The sequence below is a fragment of the Myxocyprinus asiaticus genome, chromosome 29 (genome assembly GCF_019703515.2).
Source record: "Myxocyprinus asiaticus isolate MX2 ecotype Aquarium Trade chromosome 29, UBuf_Myxa_2, whole genome shotgun sequence".
NCBI lineage: Eukaryota > Metazoa > Chordata > Actinopteri > Cypriniformes > Catostomidae > Myxocyprinus > Myxocyprinus asiaticus.
Window position 1 is genome coordinate 2,247,306 of NC_059372.1, and position 23,767 is coordinate 2,271,072.

Genomic DNA, 23,767 nt, shown 5'->3' on the forward strand with positions numbered 1-23,767 from the left:
CTCGAAGGTGTTTTCCTCCACAAAACAAGCTCCAGCCTCTAGCGGAACCAGCACAAAAAAACCCTCACAAAAAACAAACAAACAGGCCGTTCAGTTCTTCGGGCAGTCAAACTCACTCCAATGTCCTGCAAGAATATTTCACAAAGCCAACTCCAGCCAACAGGAGGCATAAGCACCCAAAACGAGCAGATTCATCCACAAGCTGTCCCGAAGAAATATTACACAAACAATTCCAGCTGCTAGGCGGAACCAGCACAAAACACAATTAAAAAGGTGCCCAGCTTCCTCGGACAATCGATTGTCTGTTCAGAGAAACATGTCCACTAAACAGCAACGTGAAAATCACCCAAGGGCTTATTCACTCCAATGTTTTTATGACTGCCAGTGCTTGCTGTGGGCATGTAAATATTTTGTGGCCATCCTTAGCATCTATTCTCAGTTTGGCCAGGAACATCAGTGCAAAAGCGATCTTCCGTTGATGCAAGAGTTTCTTGCATTCTTTAAATCGATCATGTTTCTCTCTTGTCGAATTCGCAAAGTCTGGGAACAAGAAAATGTTGTGGTTCTTCCAAGAAAGCTTTCCTTGATGATCTCAGAAATGTAGCCAAAATTGATCGGGGCCTGTCTCCCTCAGCGTATCTGTGAGCTCACTCGATTTCAAGCTTGTGGCCTGCAACGTTGAGCAGACTCAGGAAGAGGTCATCCAGGAACCCCACCATATCTCTTCCTTCCTCATGCTCAGGAATTCCAACAGTTCAGACGTTATTTTGCCTACTACAGTTCTCCAAATCCTCCAGTTTTTCAAAAACTCGTTCCAAATCTATCTTGGTCTCTAGCGGATTAGCAGCCAATTCACTCTCCGATGACTCCAGATGATCCGTCTCTCGATGTCCGACAATCTTGTAACCAACTCGGAGAATTTGTTTCCATCGCAGTAATCAATCAGTGTATTACAGCAAGATCCTCTAAGTCAGCAATAACTTTCATCAGCATTACAGACATGTTGGACAGTCGATGCTGGATTTCTCTGGAGTCCCTGGTTCACAGGCACGTCAGAGGTTTCAGCTTGAGCACGTATGTCTTTTAATGTCTCCAGAGCCCAAGGATTTTGACCTCTTTGCCATGTTGACTTCAAAGAACAGATCTGTAGCAGGATGTGTCATCTTACCGGTTTATGACAAAAAAATTATTAAAAACGAGCAAAGTGCGCAGAGCTCGTCGTTTACATGTCCGCTCCTCGAATGGCTTCACATGACTCCTAATTTATTTATTTTTAATGTAATGTACGCGCAGAGAATCAGATTATTGCGCATGCGCCTCACTTTGATTTGTAACGGATGCTGAGCTAAAGGTAACGGAGAAAAAACAAGACAACCCAACTAAAATCAATGTTTGGCCAAGAATCTAACATCAACCCTTGTTATCTGCAGTTAAGGTGGAACTTAGGGTTAGTTCACCCAAAAATTCTTTCATGATTTACTTCCCTTAGAGCAATCCCAGATGTATATGACTTTCGTTCTTCGTTCTATAAGCACAGTTCAGCTCTTTTTTGTTCATACTATGAAAATAAATGGGTGCCATCAGGCTGCTGGCAGCATAAAAGTAATCCACATGATTCCAGTTGATCAGTTAATGTATTTAATAATGTTATTAATGGATTGGTTCATAATTAAAAAGTACATATAATTGGCCGTGTAAGACATTGCTCCAAACTTTTCTTCCATCAATTTGAAAAATCCTACCAAATCTGCAAACATCCTGTTTTGCATATGTGAACGTAGTCACGTCATGGGGGACCTCAGTGGTGTACCGGCCCATGAGCCTCTCAGTTCTTAATCCATCCTTGGTCTTATGGACAGAGAGCCAATAACTGGATTCTTCAAAAAGGCTTTGAGTCCACACACAATGACAACGTTTACATGGACACCAGAAAGTGGGCTATTGTGAAAAAGCAGTTCCAGTATACATGCACTGTATAAGCGGCGTACTCCTGTGTACATGCAGCTCAGTCTGTAAGCACCTTTCTCCACAGCAGTGTAATTTCCCCACAATGCTTTTGTGAATAACAAACATGGTAATGGGGGAAGATTTCACTGTTTAATTATCTGTTGCTTTGTTTTATTTCCAGATATTCCAGAGTTTTTCTGTGCTTGTTTCCTAACCTTTCTATCGTGATCTGCAGCGGATATGTGCTTCAATAGTGGGGCTTCCCTTTAAGTAAAACTCCAGGATTCCCTCAGTGTACGAGTGCATATATGCAAATGTGAGGGACCGTCTATATTTGTATAGTGGTGTTTATAAATGGGTATCGTGAATGTACTTTTCCCACTGTACTACCAGAAATGTTTTGTTGGCTTGTTGTTGGGCTCCACCCTATGATGTTTGTTATTCGGTCTGTTCCGCGCACTCCTCACAAACCTGTTAGAACGCCGCTGTGTTTACATGGCCACATAAGCAGTTTTCTTCGTGAGAAACCTAGGTGTAAGGAAATCTGTGTTCTTGTTTTCATGACATTTCAGAACGTCGCTTTCTGCAAAAACCCTGGAATAAACCATTTTCTTAAGTGCATATAAACACGGTCACTGTGACCTTTATGTCATAAAACTAGAAATCCTGCAAGAATGGCGTTGAAATGTCTGACTTAAAGAATGCGCATCTGCTTAATTTCATCTGCTACAGAACAAAGCAGACTCCCCCAGGGTAAAAAAATAAAAACCTTCACTAAGAACAAATGGAGGATCACAAGACTTAAGGAACTCTTAATTTAAGAACAAAAAAGCAATTAACCACCCTGGGAAACAGACTGATATTGTGAATTAAATCCATGGATCCCTTGGACTGATCTCTCCATTATTACACACTCCAAACGTGTAAAGGATCAACTTTTATATCCTAGAATGTATCAGACTACCCCACACAATGTTTATTCTTGCTGCAACCATGTAAAAGTGTTATCATCATAACTTTTAAATAAGTTATTTTGTTTAACAGATTTGTTCTTGTGTACAATCATATAATAATCTTGAGTTTGATGAATGTCAGTCCATTATAATGATGATGTTTTTGTGTTCAGATGTTCATCATGAGAGAGCAGATGGGTGTGATCCACGCCGGAGAACAGCAGATGCTGCAGATACCAGTGAAGATGTGTTCAGTGAAGCTGCTGGACTGCAAGAACCTGATGAAGATGAGAGTGGAAACCACAGCAGAGGAACAACAGAGTGATGATGATGATTTTATTCCTTCAGGTATGTTTCTTGTAAATTTGTTTTACATATTCATGGCAATCGACTGTCATGTTAGGATCTGTTACACAATGATTTTATCACTCAAAAGTCACTCTAAAAAGTTTCCCTCTATTTTTTTATTGTCAGTTTATAAGTGCTCAGTTGTCTTTTAAGGTACATCTTTTTATTTGTATTTTTCCAAAGTCAAAACAGTTCTGCAGGAACAGTGACTCTGGATTAGGGTTTTGCTTAAAGTCTTAATTTGTTCTTTTTAAAATCATGTCTTTTAAAGGATAGTTCACCAGTCGATAGACAATTTAAAGTTCTTTTTTAGATAATACACTTATGCCCACGATATACTTCATACGAAATCTAAAAAACAAACAAAGGACGTGATGGCATTTAGAGCAAAATCTGGCCAAAAAGGTGTTTTTGAGTTCGTTTTGGTGGTTCATAACATCTCGCCTGGGCAAAAGTTTAGGAAAACTTCTAACCAGCTGCTAAGCACCATACTACCATTGGTCCATGTCGTCCACAGCCATTCACACATCTGCCTAAAGATATGCCTCTGTCATCATTCTTTTGTCTGTATTCTGAACATTAAAGGGTTAGTTCACCTAAAAATTAAAATTCTCTCATTATTTACTTCCATTTAAGCCATCCCAAATGTGTATGACTTTCCTTCTTCAGCAGAGCCGAAGTGAAGATTTTTTTAAGCACATTTCAGATCTTTGTTTTTAACTTTTAATCATTGCTTCCGCCCACCACTGTATAGCTGTTAAAAAATGACCTAACTTTCGCGTGACGTTCATTCCTCCGACTTCTCATGTGAATGCGCCATTGCACTTGCGTCACTGATGCATCATTCCTACTGGCAGGAAGCGATAATTAAAATTAAAGTTTTAATTATCTATTTATTTTTACACAAACCTATCGATTTGCTTCAGAAGACATTAATTGATCGACTGGAGCCATGTGGATTACTTTTATGCTGCCTATATATGCCTTTTGGACAGTCAAATAGCCAGCAACTCGATGGCACCTGTTTACTTTCATTTTATGGACAAAAAGAGCTGAAATATGCTTAACTTCAGTTCTGCTGAAGAAGGAAAGTAATCTGGGATTGCTTAATGGTAAGTAAATAATGAGAGGATTTTCATTTTTGGGTGAACTAACCATTTAACACTCTTTTATGCATCCATCTTTGTATTAGTATGTTATCATAAATTACAATAACAGAGTAATCGGCACAGATTATGGCCGTGTATAGCTTGATAGTGCATTAGTGTCATGAATTCAAAATGTAATCAAGACAAATTAAACATTTTCTACTGCATATATACTCAGCAAAAATGAAATGTCCTCTCACATTCAACTGCTTTAATTTCCAGCAAATTTAACATGTGAAAATATTTGTATGAACATAAAAAGATTCAAAAACTGAGACATGAACTGAACAAGTTTCACAGACACATGACGAACAGAAATGGAATAATGAGTCCTTGAACAATATCAAAAGTAACGTCTCGGTTACTTACTGAACGTTGTGTTGGAAGGACAACACAGACCCGACCGTGCATCTCTGTGGATCTTCCCCCCGGGAAGAACACCAGTTTGCGAAAAGACGCCACTTCAAAGCATACATCCGCTTTGTGGAGGGGGCTCAGGCCTGAGTGATCGTGTCTATCACCACTGGCAGAAAGCCTGCTAGGTCTTCCGTGTCCCATCCAGGAGCCAGACGTGGAGGCTCCAGAGGTCTGATCGGGGGTGCCGGAGCGTGCCCTGCCTCTGAGTGAGAAGGTCCCACCAGGGAGGGGCTACTTCCAGGAGCATTAGGTCTGAGAACCAAGTCTGGTTGGGCCAGCATGGCAAACCATCAGGACTTGCTCCCCATCCTCCCTGACTTTGCACAATGTCTGTGCAACAAGGCTCACTGAGGGAAATGCGTACTTGCGCAGCCCCCGAGGCCAGCTGTGCGCCAAAGCATCCGTGCCGAGGGGAGCCTCGGACAGGGAGTACCAAAGGGGGCAATGAGAGGACTCTTGGGAGCCGAACAGGTCCACCTCCGCCTCCCTGAATCTCTCCCAAACTGGCTAGACTGTGTGGGGGTGACCCTCCACTCTCCGCAGAGCGTTACCTGTCGTGAGAGCGCATCTGCTGCACGATTGAGGACGCCCGGGACATGAGTGGCTTGCAGAGACTTCAACGTCTGCTGACTCCAAAGGAGGCAGCGGCAGGCAGGTTGCGACATGCGACGTGAGCATACGCCTCCCTGGTGGTTTATGTATGCCACGGTCGCTGTGTTGTCCATCCGGACCAACACATGTTTGCCCTGAATTAACGGCCAAAGCCTCTACAGGGCCAGCAATACTGCCAGCAACTCTAGGCAGTTGATGTGCCATTGCAGGCGGGACCCCGTCCAGAGCCCTGATACTGCCTGTCCATTGCACACGGCGCCCCAGCCCGAATTCGAGGCATCTGCTCTTGGATCACCAAAGTGGACATCGTCCGACCCAGAGCACACGCCGTGACTTTCGTCGCCCGTAGAGCGAGGTCGGTCACGGTGCGCAGTTCCTGCATCAGCCCTAGTTCCTGCATCAGCCCTAGGTCGGTCTTACCCTTGTGCAGCTCCTTGGCCTGGTGAACCTGCAGGATGGCCATGGTGTGCAGGGCGGAGGTGGCCTGACCTGTGCCATTGTAAGCCTTTGTCACTAACGACAAAGAAAATTTACAAGCCTTGGAAGGGAGTCTTGGTCGGTTCCTCCAGGTGGCTGCGCCCTGCAGGCACAAGTGCACCGCCACAGCGCGCTCTACCTGGGGAAGCTCGACATATCCCTTGACCGCTCCGATGTCGAGGGTAGTCAGGGTGGACAAGCCCACGAAGCGTGTATGGGTGGAGAAAGGCGCCTTCCACGACTTCACGAGCTCCTCGTGCACTTCCGGTATGAAAGGCACCCAGAAACCAATCATCCAGCTGCGAAACGCTCAGGGCGGAGGGTTCCACTCAAGCCCAATTATCACAGCCGCCCAGGCAAGCACGGCTGCCAACTCAGCATCCGCTTTGTCCTGAGCTCTGCCGCCCGAGAGCAGGAGCTTAGTAGATTCGTCTGATTCCGAAAGCAGGAGCCCACCCTCCGATGTTGCGACCAACAATTCATCCTTATCACGAGCCCCGAACGAGACATTCAATCCGCCCTGAGGCGGAATGAGTGGTGTGGAATGAGAAGAACAAGTCTGAATGAGTGGTGCACGCCATCTCCTGTTATACCCGTATGTCCGGGGCGGAGAGCGGCATGCAGATTCCACTCGCCAGTTTTCATTGGCCTTTTCTGAATAAATCAAAGGTGATTGGGGCTCTCGAGTGAAAACCCTTGTGTCACTACATTGACACAACGTCGAGTGAGTGACAAACAGGGAACAGTCAGTATCTGGTGTGGCCACCAGCTGCGTTAAGTACTGCAGTGCATCTCCTCCTCATGGACTACACCAGATTTGCCAGTTCTTGCTGTGAGATGTTAGCCCTCTCTTCCACCAAGGCATTTCCAAATTCCCAGACATTTCTGGGGGAATATCCCTATCCCTCACCCTTCAATCCCAACAGGTCCCAGACTTGCTCAATCGGATTGAGGTCTGGGCTCTTCGCTGGCCATGGCAGAACACTGACATTCCTGTCTTGCAGGAAATCATGCACAGAACGAGCAGTATGGCTGGTGGCATTGTCATGCTGGAGGGTCATGTCAGGATGAGCCTGCAGGAAGGGTACCACATGAGGGAGGAGTATGTCTTCCCTGTAACACACAGCGTTGAGATTGCCTGCAATGACAACATGCTCAGTCCGATAATGCTGTGACATACCGGCCCAGACCATGACAGACCCTCCACCTCCAAATGAATTCCGCTCCAGAGTACAGGCCTCGGTGTAACATTCATTCCTTCGACAAAAAATGTGAGTTCGACCATCACCCCTAGCGAGACAACACCGTGACTTGTCAGTGAATAGGAGTTTTCGCCAGTCCTGTTTGGTCAAGCGAAGGTGGGTTTGTGCCCATAGGTGATGTTGTTGCCGGTGATGTCTGGTAAAGACTTGTCTTACAACAGGCCTATGAGCCCTCAGTCTAGCCTCTCTCAGCCTATAGCGGACAGTCTGAGCACTGATGGAGGGATTGTGCATTCTTGGTGTAACTCGGGCAGTTGTTGTAGCCATCATTTATCTGTCCCGCAGGTGTGATGTTCGGATGTACTGATCTTGTGCAGGTATTGTAACACATGGTCTGCCACTGTGAGGACAATCAGCTGCCCTTCCTGTCTACCTGGAGCGCTGTCTTAGGTGTCTCACATTATGGACATTGCAGTTTATTGCCCTGGCACGGCACATTAGGCATCTTTCTTCTGGTGTTTTTCAGAGTCAGTAGAAAGGTCTCTTTAGTGTCCTAAGTTATTATAACTGTGAGCTTAATTCCCTACTGTCTGTAAACTGTTAGTGTCTTAATGACCGTTCCACAGGTGCATGTGCATTAATTGTTTATGGTTCTTTGAACAAGCATGGAAAACGTTGTTTAAACCCTTTCCAATAAATATCTGTAGAGTTTATTTGGATTTTACAGAATTATTTTTAAAATACAGTACCCTGAAAAAGGGACATTTTATTTTTGCTGAGTTTATATATTACTGTAAGTCATCATCAAGTGGTTAAAACAGCGTCTTTTACTGATCTTGTTTGAATTCTGCTCATAGAATGAGGCACAAATCATTGATAACACATTTTTAAGGTTTTACATGTAGTGTCCTCATATTTAAATGCACCTGTAAACGCCTCACACAATGGCGTGGCCGGTGTCTGAATGTTCGCAAATAGTATACCATTCCTCGGCTGTTTAGAACTTCTTTTTACTCCTGAATGAAGAACAAATAACAACTTCTTCAGAAGTATATTGGAGCCTTTAATCTAGACGTAAACTGAGAGAGTGTATCTGAGTCCTGAACAATGCTAGGAACACTATTCCACAGTTTAGGAGCCAAATAAGAAAAGGATTTACCTGTTGTGGATTTTGATATTTTAGGTATTATTAATAGGCCAGAATTTTGTGATTATTTTGAATGTGATGGATTATAGCATGATAGAAGGTTGTTGAAATACTTTGGAGCTAGACTGTTCATAGCTTTATAAGTAACCCAATTTTAAAATTAATACAAAATGTAATGGGTAGCCAATGTAGCGATGATAAAATGGGTTTAACATGATCATATTTCTTGGTTCTAGTCTGCACTATAGCTGCTACATTTTGAACCAATTTAAGTTTGTTTCTTGAAGACATCGTCCCAGTAGTGCATTACAGTAATCAAGTCTTGAGGTCATGAACAAATTAATTTTAAGCGGCTTATTTTTTCTGGTTTTTGGTCCAATAATTTGTACCTCTGTTTTGTCGGAATTTAGTAGAAGGAAATTTCTAGCCATCCAATCTTTGATATAATTGATACACTCTGCTAACTTGGAGAATTGGGAAATTTCATTGGCAAAACATTAAGCTTTTAATGGTCTTGTTCAGGAAATTAGCAAGAATTAAACGAATGCCACCATTTACAACTTTTGCTGCAGTGAACTGTTTGGGAAAAAGCTGGAAATAGGGAAGTTTACTTGTATAGTCTTCTTTTATGCAAAGGTAAAATCATGATAATGAATAAAATGGTTGATATAAAATTCAAAATAACGTGTGGGGGTACAAAATATTTTCTGGGATGTTTTTTTTGGTTTTTTTTAAGATAAGTCATTAGATGGTGATTTGCCATACTTGATGCAGCCCATCACAGGCCTGATAACAAGCTCATAAATGGAACCAGGAGTGATAGAGCAGTGGTATATCTTCAATATGCAGTGTTGTGTGTCCCAAAGTAAAAGAGTGAGAAAATCTGCTCCACAGAAATGCTAAATATCATGCAGGGGTTGTTGTCAGAAACCGCATAGCTGGTCTCCGTCAGGCCAAATGTAGTTTACAAAACCCAAAAGGCAGAGAAGATCCCTATTTCTCTATCAGCTATTAAGAGAATAGGTCAGTGCTTTGAAACAACAGGTGATGTTGCCAGAAAGAACAGATCTGGAAGGCCCAAAGCCTCTTCATGGAGGGATGACCACCTGTTGAAATTTACAGATCTCAAAGATGGGAAAAAAATCTTACAAAAACTGTCAGCAGAATTCAAGACCTCAGAAAACAAGACTATTTTGAGAAGAAAAATAACCAGAAGGTTACCTAATGTAGGCTTTGTGTCTACAAAAACCCATTGCTATCCCAGAAAAACACCAAAGACAGAATAAAGTTGGAAATTTGGAAATTTTGATTCAGAGTGGTTCAGCAGAGTTGTGTGGAGTGATGAATCACAATTTGTCTTGCATGGTGATGCTCCAGAGTGGTGTCTTTGAAGATTTGGTGAGAAATACAATAGTGAATGCATTTCTACCACAGTGAAGCATGGAGGAAGAGGTGTCATGGTGTGGGAAACCTTTTCAGCTGGTTGTACTGGTGGGCTGCTTCAGTGTGAAAGTCAATTAAGGCTTTGGAGTAAAGGAGAATATTGCCGAATGGCTTACGTCCCACAATTAAGAAGTTGTTTTCTAAAGAGGAAATATCAGATGTTATTTTTCAGCAAGACAATGCTCCTGCCCAGACTGCAAAGACCACCAAGATGTGGCTTGAGAACAAGTCCATAAGGCTCATGATTTGACCTGTTCAGAGTCCAGATTTGAATGGGAAATGTTTTTCAACTGCTCATCAAATGTTTGAAGCCATCAACATTGAGTGGAACAACATTGACTCTTCTTTGTGTAAAAAGCTGTCTGCAAGTTTACCTACAAGGCTTAAACATTTAAAGAAATCAAAAGGGAACAACTATCCCATACATAGTTACTTTATTTGTGCAATTCTTGTTAATTTCCTGACCAATTGATAAGGGTTTTGATAACTGCAAGCTTAAAGTTTCTTGGACATGCCCTAAAGATAGCAAGGGATTCAAATATTAAGAAGAGGTTCTGAGGGGGCCTGGGTAACTCAGCAAATAAAGATGCTGACTACTACACCTGTAGTTGCAAATTCAAATCTAGGGCATGCTGAGTGACTCCAGTCAGGCTTCCTAAGCAACTAGTTGTGCCGGTTGCTTGGATGGGTAGGATCACGTTGGGTTAACCTCCTTGTGGTTGCTATAATGTGGTTCTCGCTCTCGGTGGGGCACCAGTATGCCACCAGTATGGCACCACGAGGACCTAGAGCGCATTGGGAATTGGGCATGCCAAATTGGGGAGAAAATCTGGAAGAAAATAGAGAAGAGGTTCTGAGATTACAGGAAACACCTCTTTAAAGAGCTTAGTAGGTATTGGATCTAGCATACACGTTGTTGCTTTTGATAGGTGGTAAAAATTGCCACCACAACAGCCCTAGTGCAGAATGGGATAGAGTGGAATATAGTGGAACTAAAATCAGCCCAGCAAATGTGACACCAAAATATAAATATTAATCATTCTGTATCAAATTAATTCCATATTGAAATTCTACATATCGCCCTATCCTTAATATTATATAATATAATAATAGCTATTAGGGGTGTAACGTTTCTAATTTCTCACGGTTCGGTTTGTATCATGGCTTTAAGGTCACGGTTTCAGTATGGTTCGGTATTTGATATGTTCAGAAAAACAATATTACTGCCAAATCCAAAGAATACTCTATTTGGTAAACTAAAATCATGGTTTTACAACAGCAACCATAGTTTAACCATGGCATTTGTAGTAAAATCATAGTAACCACAAAATTAACATGGTTACTGACATGGTTACAATATATAGTAAAATCATGGTCACTATATACACTGCGTGCACAATTATTAGGCAAGTGAGTATTCTGATCTTATCATTATTTCCATGCAAATTTTCCAACTCCAAACCATATAAACTTGAATGCTTATTGGATTGAATCATTTTTAGGTGATATATATTTGTGTAATGAGGAAGGGTGTGGCGAAAGTGACTACCACCTTATATTAATGTGTGCATAATTATTAGGGAGCTTCATTACCTCAGGTAAAATGTGCCAAAAAAGAGATTTAACTGGCACTGAAAAGTAAAAAATTGTAAAATGCCTTTCAGACGGATGCAACATCGGATAGCTAAACTATTGATGCGTGACCACTGGACAATCAAACATTTTGTTTCGAATAGTCAACTGGGGCACAAAAAATGCATGGAGAAGAATATGTGCAAATTAACTGCAAAAGACTTGAGAAGAATTAAACGTGAAGCTACCAGGAACCCATTATCCTCCAGTGCCACCATATTCCAGAACCGCAACCTACCTGGAGTGTCCAGAAGTACAAGGTGTCAAGTGCTCAGAGAAATGGCGAAGGTCAAGGAGGCTGAAACACGACCACCACTGAATAAGATTCACAAGTTGAAGCATCAAGATTTGGGCAAAGAAATACCTGAAGACAGATTTTTCTGTCTTCAGGTGAAACAGATGAAATGAGAGGGACTCTTGATAGACCAGATAGATGGGCCAGTGGCTGGATCACTAATGGACACAGGGCACCACTTTGAGTCAGGCACCAGCGAGGTGGAGGGGGGGGGTACTGGTCTGGACTGCTATCATTAAGGATGAGGTAGTTGAACCTTTTCGAGTTGAAGATGGACTGAAACTCAACTCCCAAACCTACTGCCAGTTTCTGGAAAGTACTTTCTTCAAGCAGTGGTACAGGAAGAAGTCCTTAGCATTCAAGAAGGCCATGATCTTTATGCAGGGCAATACTCCATCACATGCATCCAAGTACTCCACTGCTTGGCTAGCCAGTAAGGGCCTTAAAGATGCCCAAATAATGACTTGGCCCCCTTCCTGACCTGACTTAAATCCTATTGAGAACTTGTGGGCCCTTCTCAGATATGAGATTTACAGTGAGGGAAGACAATACACCTCTTTGAACAGCATTTGGGAGGCTGTGGCTGCTGCTTCAGTGAAAGTTGATCGTGAACAGATCAAGAAACTGACAGACTCCATTGATAGAAGCCTCATGGAGGTTATTGAAAAGAAGGGTGGCTATATTTGTCACTGAATATTTTTGAAAGGCCAAAAATGTTATTTAATTGTTATTTTGTGTTACTTATTTGTTGCTCTTACTCTAAAAATTGAGAATAAACAATTGAGTTGGGAGAAATTATTTTTGTAATTTAGTTGCCTAATAATTGTGCACACTTATATATTCCCCTGAGAAAGAAAAAACTTATCCTTTGTTAAACATTCAGGTTTGGGGTTCAATAACTTTTTGGATTGACTGAGAGCATTGTGTTTCTTCAACAATAAAATTAATCCTGAGGAATACAATTTGCCTAGTAATTGTGCATGCAGTGTAGAAACAACAGTATTACTGTTATAAAACCATGGTTAATTGTATATAAACTTGTAATGAACTGGCCATGGAGATGGTGTTAGGATCCATGTGCTGGAAGTTTATTATGAACTCAAGCATACAATCCAAATCGGCAGGCAAATAGAGGTAGTCGTAAAGCAAGCGGTATAATCCAATAAACCAAAAAGACAGTCCAACAAGGCAAACAAAACAAAGGGGTATCCAAAAGGCAGTGAATCCAGGAAAACAGGCAATGGTCATAACATGAAAATAAGCAGCAAAGGCAATGGAAAAACGCTTGGTAAAGCAGGGTAAACTGGCAATACTTTGCAAAGTCAAAATGGATCAGCATGGTATTTATATAGTTTAAACAAGAAGTCACCAAAGAAGAAACGATACAGAGTTAGTATTTGGGAGAGGTCTCCCTCTGGTGGTTGGTAGGAGGGGTAACAACCTCGGATGTTACAGAACCCCCCCCCCCCCAACAAACAACTCCTGGTGTTGTTCTACTGGGATGTCCCCTTGGTTGTGGTGCTGGATGATTAGGATGGGCATGAGGAAATTCTTGGATCAGGGACGGGTCCAATATGTCCTTGGCGGCTACCCATGATCTCTCCTCTGGTCCGTAGCCCTCCCAGTCCACCAAGTATTGCATCTCCAAGTATTGAGTCCATGATCTCTCTGACCATATATGCTGGGGCTCCATCTACCTCCAGTGGAGGTGGAGGCTCAGAATCCGTGGTTCCAGAGCCAGACGCTGGGTGGACGGGTTTCAGCAAGGACACATGGAAGGAAGGAGAGATGCGGTAATTAGCAGGAAGCTCTAAACGGTAAGTAACTGGGTTTATTTGACAGATAATTCTGGAAGGACCCACATACCTTGGACTGAGCTTCCTGCAGGGTAGCTGCAACTTGAGATCCCTTGTGGATAACCAGACCCTTTGTCCTGGCTGATAATTGAGATGGGGTCAGCCTGGAAGCGTTGTGCTCTGACCACTCGCTGTAGCCGGACATGTGCGCTGTCCCACACCCTCTCGCTTTGCTTAATCCAATCATCCACCGCTGGCACCATAGAAGGTTCTCCTGACCAAGGAAACTTTGGGGGTTGGTAGCCCAGCACGCATTGGAAGGGGGTTAGACCTGTAGAGGTATGAGTGAGGGAATTCTGTGCATATTAGGAAATCGCTCCACTTCTCCTGTTCACGGCTACAATAACTCAGAAGATATCTGCCTATCTCTTGGTTTAGACGTTCCACCTGTCCGTTGGCCTGAGGGTGGTAACCAGAGGTGAAACTCACATTGATATCCAGTTGTTTGCAGAAAGCCTGCCAAACTCGGGACGTGAACTGCGGACCTCTGTCAGACACTATGTCCTCTGGTATTCCATAGACCCTAAAGACTTGGTTGAACAAAGCATTAGCAGTTTCCATGGCAATGGGTAAACCCTTGAGAGGGACAAGTCTACATGATTTAGAAAATCGATCTATTATTACCAGAATGGTAGTGTTACCATGGGAGATTGGCAGGTCTGTGACAAATTCGATGGACAAGTGGGACCATGGTCTTTGTGGTATTGGCAGTGGTTGAAGCAACCCCGTGGGCAGTTCTCTGGGGGTCTTGGATTGGGCACACACCTGACAAGACATAGTTAGTTACATCATGAATCAAAGTTGGCCACCAGAAGGGATTATGCACCAGGGTAACAGTTCTTTGGATGCCAGGATGTCCAGTGCTCAAGGAAGTGTGGACCCATTGGATAGTCCTCTGACGTAGAGCTTGGGGTACGTAGTGCTTGATCGGGGGCAGTTAGGAGGTGACGGTTCATGCTGTTGTGCTCGTTGTATCTCCTCCATGATGTCCCAACTAATCGGTGCTATGATGACAGATGGTGGCAGAATGGACCCAGGGTGAGGTTGGAGGTAGGGTGGATCATGTCTGCGTGAAAGTGCATCTGCCTTGCTGTTCTTGCTGCGAGGGCGGTAAGTGACTGTAAAATTGAATCTGGTGAAAAACAATGACCATCGGGCTTGACGTGGGTTCAATCTCTTGGCTGCCTTGATATATTCAATATTTTTGTGATCGGTGATAACTTGGAAAGGGTGGACTGCCCCCTCTAACCAGTGATGGCATTCTTCGAGGGCTGCTTTCATGGAAAGTAATTCCTTATTTCCCACATCATAGATGTATTTTGCAGAGTTTTCTGGAGAAAAAGGCACAAGGGTAAAGCTTGCCTGGTGTTCCGTGACGTTGTGACAGGGCCGCTCCAATCCTGCAATCTGAAGCGTCTACCTCAACGACGAAGGGAATATTGGGGTCAGGATGTTTCAGTATTGGAGCGGTCGTGAAGCTTGACTTGAGGGAGATGAAGGCCTGGTATGCGGCATCGTTCCAAGGCAATTTGTTAGGCTTTCCCTTGAGCAACGTTGTGAGTGGGGCTGCAATGATGCTGTAATTCCTGCTGAAATGACGATAGAAGTTGGCGAAGCCCAGAAACCGCTGTAGTTCCTTGATTTTTGAAGGTTGAGGCCATTCAGTGACTGCTGTTATCTTAGAGAAATCCATTTCTACACCTTGATGGCTAATATTGTAGCCTAGGAAAGTGGTATGGGAGGTATGGAACTCATATTTTTCTGCCTTGACAAATAGTTGGTAGCGTTCGTGGAGACGTGATAGAACTGTCTTGACCTGCTGGGTATGTTGTTCCATGTCTTGTGAGTAGATGAGGATGTCGTCAATGTAAGCCACCACACAATGATTCAGTAAGTCTCTGAATATCTTGTTGATAAAGGACTGGAAAACCGAGGGGGCGTTAGCAAGTCCATACGGCATGACCAAATATTCATAGTGCCCCCTGGTTGTGATGAAAGCAGTTTTCCACTCATTCCCTACTCGGATTCTGACAAGGTTATAAGTGCTTCTCAGATCAAGTTTGGTATAGATCTTTGCCTCACGGAGTTGTTCAAGGGCTGAGGGGATGAGTGGTAATGGGTAACGGTACTTTATGGTCACAGAGTTCAGGCCTCGATAGTTGATACAGGGACGTTGACCTCCCTCTCTACGAAAAAGAACCCTGCAGCAGCTGGGGAGGTAGAGGGACGGATGTAACCAAAGGCCAGGGCTTCCTCAATGTAATTCTCCATGGCGAGGGTCTCGGGGCGTGACAGTTTATATGCTTTGCTTCTCATGGGGCTGTATTGGACAGAAGTTCAATGACGCAGTCCCATGGACGATGAGGAGGAAGTTGTGTAGCTTTGATTTTGCTAAACACCTCACTAAACTCTGCATACTCCTTGGGATTGTGGGCTCCTCCTGTGATTCGGGGCTCTCAATACTGGTGATAAGACAAGGCATGGAAACAGCAACATGGAGACAATGTTTGTGACAAAAACTTGACCATTGCGTCAGCTCACCTTGGTTCCAAGATATCGATAGGTCATGGATGGCCAGCCAGGGATGACCCAGGATCTAAGAGCATGCTTGGGTGAGTTGATGACATATAGTGAGATTTTTTTCTACATGAAAAAGTCCAACCCTGATGGTTATCGGAACAGTCTGTTGGGTTATGCCAGTACCAATAGGAGTGTTGTCAACAGTGGTGATGTTAATCATTGGGGAGCACTGAATGGTGGGTATGTTGAGTTCTTGTTCAATCTCCTGATTAATGAGATTAACAGCAGCACCAGAATCCACTAAAGCTGTAAAACTCTTTACATGATCACCAATGGAGACCTCTACAGGTAACAGAAAATTATGTGAAACGTGTGATACAGTGTTCATTGTACTCACGTTTTGCCTTGACTCAGGAGAACTTGATTTCTTGTATGGGCATGCAGCGTTGAGATGACCTGGTGAGCCACAGTAAAAGCAAAGGTTTTTGTTGCATCGACATCGGCGTTTCTCCTGGAAACGTGAGTGTAAGCAACTTGCATGGGTTCGGGTGATACAGTGGATGCCTGGGCCTGTACTGAGACTGTAGAATTCGAGGTGAAGCGAAACTGAGGCCGTGAAGCATTCTGAAGCAGGTTATCAATCTTGATGGCCATAGTTATGTATCCGGAAAGATTCGTACCTTCACCCTTGCAAGTCAGTTCCGTCCTGAGTTTCAGGTTAAGCCCTTCACGGAAAACAGTCATCAGAGCGACATCATTCCACCCACTCTGAGCCGCTAGTGTCCTGAACAGAACTGCATAATCCGCTGCTGATTGATGACCCTGGCATAGATGAAGTAGCTGAACAGATTTATCTTGGCCGCCCGCTGGATACTTGAAGACTTTGTGGATTTGTTGAACGAAGTATTCAAATGAAACCTGGATTTGAGTATCTTTATCCCAAACAGCAGCGGCCCAATCGAGAGCTTTGCCGGTAAGCAGTGACATCAAAAAATAAAATTTCCTGGCATCTTGATCAAATGATTCCAGCTGATTCGAGAAAAATATCTTGCATTGTCGTAAAAAACCCCGGCATTTTTCAGCAGAACCATCAAACTTATCAGGTAGAGCAAACTTACCGGTTTAGCATGGGGAGCTGGCAGTGAGTGAATGTATTGTGTCAAACATTCGTTGGCAGCTCGTAGGTTGTTCAGCTGGTCTTGGTAACCCCTTAATACCTCGCACTGGTGCGCAAATGTGGCCTGGAGCTGTGAAACTTCTGCTGGATCCATGTTAGGCGAAGTATTCTGTAATGAACTGGCCATGGAGACGGTGTTAGGGTCCATGTGCTGGAAGTTTATTATGAACACAAGCAAACAATCCAAATCGGCAGGCAAATAGAGGTAGTCGTAAAGCAAGCGGTGTAATCCAATAAACCAAAAAGACAGTCCAACAAGGCAAACTAAACAAAGGGGTATCCAAAAAGTAGTAGCTCCCTCTGGTGGTTGGTAGGAGGGGTAACAACCTCGGATGTTACAGAACCCACCCACCCCCCCCCCACAAACAACTCCTGGTGTTCTTCTACTGGGATGTCCCCTTGGTTGTGGTGCTGGTTGATTAGGATGGGCATGATGAAATTCTTGGATCAGGGACGGGTCCAATATGTTCTTGGCGGCTACCCATGATCTCTCCTCTGGTCCGTAGCCCTCCCAGTCCACCAAGTATTGCATCTCCAAGTATTGAGTCCATGATCTCTCTGACCATATATGCTGGGGCTCCATCTACCTCTAATGGAGGACTTCTGCTCAGACGGTTACTTCTGGTTCATGGTAATTACAATATTACTATAGTAAAACCATGTTTAATTTTCATACATAATAATCAACATTTAAAATTAATACCTGGACTTTAATGCTACATGCATCAACATAAATAGCATTTCAGACTTAACATATTCAACATTTGGAATATGTACATCACTGTAGAAGGAATATAGATAATGCTGCTTGAGTATTTTAATGATGCGTGGACATTCCACATATGGGAATGAACACCCCAAGCGCTTTAGTTATTGTGTCAAGTCTGTCAGAATTAGCACTGAGTCTCTGCTTAAAAACGAAAGGGAGTCTATGCAGTTTCAGCTCACCTACAGCCCAGACCCCGACCGCGGTGCCAATGCTTACCGAACTGTGGCTGGTGAACCGTACGGTTCCTTTTTTTTTCACCGTGAACAGTTACACCCCTAATAGCTATTCAGGTTGACTGAGTTCTAAAATGAACAGTGTAAATGTAAAATGGACCAAAACTAATGTTGACAAAGTATTATTTTATTATATGATTCCAAGTTAATATGTATTTGTATTAAATTACTGAAGGTGCATGGAGTACACATACCTCAAGAAGTATGACAAAATAATTGGAATAATAGTGAAAGCCTAAAAAAAAATTGCATTTCAAAATCGTGACATCCCGAATTATAGTATTAATCTTACACAAGTCCAAGTTATGAATGTCAAACTCGAAATTAAATAAGCACTGTTGAAGTCTCACAAGTCTGAAGAACAACAAAATGGATTTAGCACGTGTTCTACATATCAGTGTAAATACTTGTAAATAGTACAAGTAAACTATAAACATGTAACAAAACTATAAATGCAACAGAATATATGCGATTTCAAGACATTCATTGATGGAATAGACTGAATTTGAACATGATTGAAAAGCTTAAATATGACCAATTTGATAAATCTAATGATAAAATATAATTTGTAAAATTAATATTTTCGAGTTGTTCCTACAAGGGTTACCTAGAAGGTTCCTTTAAATTTAGCTGAGAGAGAATTTCGTACATATATAAGCAAAATAGACATTGTTTTATTCCCATTTCATTGAAAAAGCCTACAGTTTACAGCAGGGCTGGGTATTGATACAGATTTCCCGATTCGACTCTGATTCAATATCGATACATTTCTGTTACAAACAACATATTGACACTTTTTGTATTGTCTGATCAATGCTTTACTCGTCTGCCATAATAATGCAATATACAGTATGTCAGTCTTTCAAAGGTTTTAATTTTCATCATGGAACAGTGTTGTCTCTTTTCTTCATCAGTTCTGTTAATAATGTCTGGGCTGTCTAGCTGTTGGAGGTTTGACTTCTGCTTTAAACTCTCAGCAGAAAATTCTCAGTAGAATTTAGATGGACCACATACGTTTTGTGGTGTAAGCTGGTTCTGCGATTTTGAGGGAAGATTGTGCGAGTGATTTGCTCTGAGCTATCGTAAGCCCTGTACACACATGCAGCGACAAAGCGACTTCATATCATGCATTTTTAATGAAAGCTGGCGGTTTATGGCGACCAAATGAGGGCGTCCAGCGAGTTTAGTTTTATGCAAATTATGAGCAACTTTTTGCAGCGACAACCAATAGGAGAGAAGACGTGGCAACACAGAACAGCTGCAGAAGTTTTTGTCAGTCTGAGTAAGTTTGATTCATAGATTTCGTACATTGAGAGATCGTTCAAGGTTAATATCATTTCATTTTAATAACCAACATTTATTTAACACCTGGCTAGTTCAGAACATAAAAAGCTTTGGGGCTCGACTCATCATTGAGGGTTGAAGCCCCAAATGTTTTGCCCTAGTGACGCCGCTGTGGCCTGTTGCACAAAGCTGGTTTCAGTAGCTACCAGGTAGGCTGAAGAAGTTGGGACAGTTTTTACCTGTGTTCATCACCATATCAACTTAAGCCACATGGCTAACCTGCTCCGGAGCAGGTTTTATTCTGGGTAACAGATCGCAAACTGATGCAGAGGCTAAAAATTCTACATGTTTTCATAATTATCTCTTGATCTTCAGTGGAGATGTAAATCATGCTGAATGTCTCGCGAGAAGTAAATCAAGCCCAATCTCTCCAAGCTTCACTCATTGGATGTTTGTAGCAATCATCACTCATTCATGTGCACACGCTTCAGTGTTAACCACGAACGCGGGATCAAACTCTTAGTTGACGGAACATTTGTACTGAGCTTCTTGAAATCGCTGAACCTGATCTAAACCGGTTTGGCTCTATCTGGTTTTCTCAACCTGAAACTTACTCTGAAACTCTTTGAGTTTGTTCAACTAGCTTCGTGCAATGGGCTACTGGGCATGTCATGTAATTTTGATATAAACATTTTATTTGACAGCTGATTGACACCCCTAGTATGAATCTATGGACCTTGCACAGCAAAGATCACAAATAAATACATTTGTCCCTCTTGAACTGATTTATGTTCATTTACTTTGTTCATTGTAGAGCTGATGGAAGTTAAAGAGGAATGTCAAGAGCTGAATGAAGCAGAGGAGAAACATCATGATTTCACAACTGGAGAAAAATTTTTGAGTTTCTCAAAGACTGAAAATAATTTCTCACCAAAAAATCCTCAAAGAAGAGCAGCAAAGAAATCTCTTACATGCTCTCAGTGTGAAAAGAATTTCACATGTAAAAGATATCTTAATGTACACGTGAGAATTCACACAGGAGAGAGACCTTACACGTGCCATCAGTGTGGGAAAGGTTTCACCATGAAAGGCAACCTTAATTTACACATGAGAATTCACACTGGAGAGAGGCCTTACACGTGCCATCTGTGTGGGAAAGGTTTCACTGTGAAAAGCAGCCTTAAATTACACATGAGAATTCACACAGGAGAAAAGCCTTTCACGTGCCATCAGTGTGGAAAATGTTTTGCATATGCAGTTTCTCTCAAAAATCATGTCCAACATCACTGTAGCAGAGAAAAGCCATTTGAATATGATAACTGTTGTAAAGCATTTGCTCAGGATTCAGACCTAAGAAAACACCTGAAAATGCACACAAATGAGAAGCCTTATAAGTGTTCTTTTTGTGGAAAATGTTTTGCACACCTGTCCTATTTTAAAGAGCACCAGAAAATTCATACCTTTGCCGGAGTTCATATGTGCTTTGAATGTGGGAAGACCTTTACTACAGCCGGCAGTGTGAAACAGCACCAAAGAATTCATGCTGGAGAAAAACCATACAAGTGCTCACACTGTGAAAAGAGTTTCGCTCAGTCACAGAACCTGAAAACACATGAGAGAATTCATACTGGAGAGAAACCTTATAAGTGCTCACACTGTGAAAAGAGTTTCACTAAGTCACATCACCTGAAAACACACGAGAGAATTCATACTGGAGAAAAACCTTATAAGTGCTCACACTGTGAAAAGAGTTTCAATCTGTCACATCACATGAAAACACACGAGAGAATTCATACTGGAGAAAAACCGTACAAGTGCTCACACTGTGAAAAGAGTTTCACTCATTTACAAGACCTGAAAACACATGAGAGAATTCATACTGGAGAAAAACCTTACAAGTGCTCACACTGTGAAAAGAGTTTCACTCAGTCACATCACCTTAAAACACACGAGAGAATTCATACTGGAGAAAAACCTTACAAGTGCTCACACTGTGAAAAGAGTTTCACACGGTTACAAGACCTGAAAACACATGAGAGAATTCATACTGGAGAAAAACCTTACAAGTGCTCACACTGTGAAAAGAGTTTCACTCAGTCACAACACCTGAAAACACATGAGAGAATTCATACTGGAGAAAAACCTTACAAGTGTTCACACTATGAAAGAGTTTCACTCAGACAAAAGAACTGAATGCACACAGAATTAATGCTGTAGAAAAACGTACAACTGCTCTTCATTTGGGGAAAATTTCAACAAAGCTAGTAATCTACATAGACATGTAAAAAAAGTATTGCCCAAATAGTCACAGTCAGTGGTCAACCAATATGGGTTTTTCAATGGCAGATACCAATAAGCTGTAGGGCAGGTTAGCCAATGGCCAATATTAATACCAATATACATAATGCATTTTAACAACAGCATGTACACAAAATTTCTTAAGTGAAACAAAAACAAGGGAAAGTTAACACTTCTGTTTATCGGTCAAGCGAACACGGTTATTGGCCAATGACGATAATTGCAAAATGGCAAATTTTATATCAACTGATATATCGGTCTATCATTAGTCACTGTTAGCAAACATTATCTTCAGGTGATATCAAGTAAATTGTTTTAAATTCGGATAAACCCAGAGATGGAATTACTCCCAATAGAGCAGCTGCATCAAATGTATTAACAAAGATCATTTAAAAAAATAAAATCCTTGGCTAAGTTCACACTGCAGCTGAATGTGGCCCAAATCTGATTTTCTGTTCAAATCAGAGTTTTTTTTGTAAGGTTATTCACATAACATTTTAAATATAGCCCATATCAGACAGTGGTCTGAACAGCTGATGCTCGTTAATGGACCAGTTAATATAGTGTCAAGAAAATTAGGTGAAACCTTTTGAATTGGTTGGTTTTCTGCATTAATTGGTCATAAAATTTTATCTTCATAAGTCACAAGTACAGACAAGCACAACGTGCTAAAGCTAACACACAAACAATTATAATCTTTCATGTCTTTATTGAACACATATCGTTAAACATTCAGAGTGCTGTGGAAAAAGTATGTTAACGCTTGGATTTAATAATTTAGCAGCAATAACCTCAACCAAGTGTTTCCGGTAGCTGCAGATTAGACCTGCACAACATTCAGAAGTAATTTTGGACAATTTTTCCTTAAAGAACTGCTTTAGCTCATCCATATTCTTAGGATGTCTGGAGAGAACTGCTCTCTTGAGGTCATTTCACAGCATCTCTATTGTGTTAAGGTCTGGGCTCTGACTGGGCCCTCCAAAAGGAGGATTTTCTTTTTTTTTTTTTTTTAAGCCATTCTTTAGTGGATTTACTTCAGTGTTTATGGTTATTGTCCTGCTGCATCACCCAACTTCAACTGATCGTCAGCTGGCGCACAGCCACCCTGACATCATCCTGTAGGATATCTTGATAAACTTGGGAATTCATTTTTCCCTCGATGGCAAGTGGACCAGGCCCCAAATCATGATGTTCCCTCCACCATAATTCACCATTGGGATGTTTTCATGCTGTTATGTGGTGCCTTTTTTACGCCATATGTAGTGCTGCATGTTCTTTCCAAACAATTCAGCCTTAGTTTCATCAATCAACAAAACATTTTCCCATTAGTGTTGTGGAGTGTCAAGGTGGTCTTTGGCAAACTTCCGATGTGCAGCAATGTTTTTTTTTTTTTTTTGGAAAGCAGCAGCTTCCTTCGTGGTCTCCTGCCATGGACACCATGCCTGTTAACCAGTTGCAATGATTCCTTGAAGTCTTTAGCTGTCACTCTAGGGTTCTTTTTTACCTGACTGAGCATTCTGCAGTGTGCCCTTTGAGTCATCTTGGCTGGACGGCCACTTCTAGGGAGAGTAGCCACAGTACTAAATCATCTCCATTTACAGAACATTTGTCTAACTCTAATTAGCTTTTGTTGACATCATTAGTCTCGGGTTTACATAAATTTTACAAACCTACACTTTGAATAGTTGAATGATGTATTCAGTATATACAAGAACAATACAATAATTTGTGTGTTCCTAGTTAAAACAGATTGTGTTTGTTCATTATTGTAACTTAGGGTGTGTTCACACTTATAGTTCGGTTCTCTTGGTTTTCTTGGCCCGGACCAAAAAATAAAATGATACATTTAGTCCTGGTTCGCTTAGCATTCACACTGGCATTTTTAACACCAAACCTAAAGATACAAAACAAAAGGCATCAGGAAAAAGTCACAACCTGATTGGACTGCTTTTATGACATGTATTTTGCGACGGAACTTGCCGAACATCCAAAACAATGCTGGCTGCTGG

The 23,767-nt window shown here is 42.1% G+C and overlaps 2 protein-coding genes across 2 annotated transcripts in view; both read left to right on the forward strand.

The window, feature by feature from the left end:
• The window catches only part of LOC127419879 (zinc finger protein 501-like), a gene marked incomplete at its 3' end in the record, with an annotated part of 28,567 nt that extends 6,965 nt beyond the window's left edge, over window positions 1-21,602 (forward strand). The window contains exons 2-3 of the mRNA XM_051661689.1: window positions 3,074-3,248; window positions 20,275-21,602. Coding sequence (XP_051517649.1) covers window positions 3,074-3,248; window positions 20,275-21,602 — 1,503 coding nt within the window. The remainder of the gene's footprint in view (window positions 1-3,073; window positions 3,249-20,274) is intronic.
• Window positions 1-23,767, forward strand: part of LOC127419881 (gastrula zinc finger protein XlCGF7.1-like) — a 380,158-nt gene that overhangs the window by 132,548 nt on the left and 223,843 nt on the right. The gene's annotated exons all lie outside the window — the stretch shown is intronic.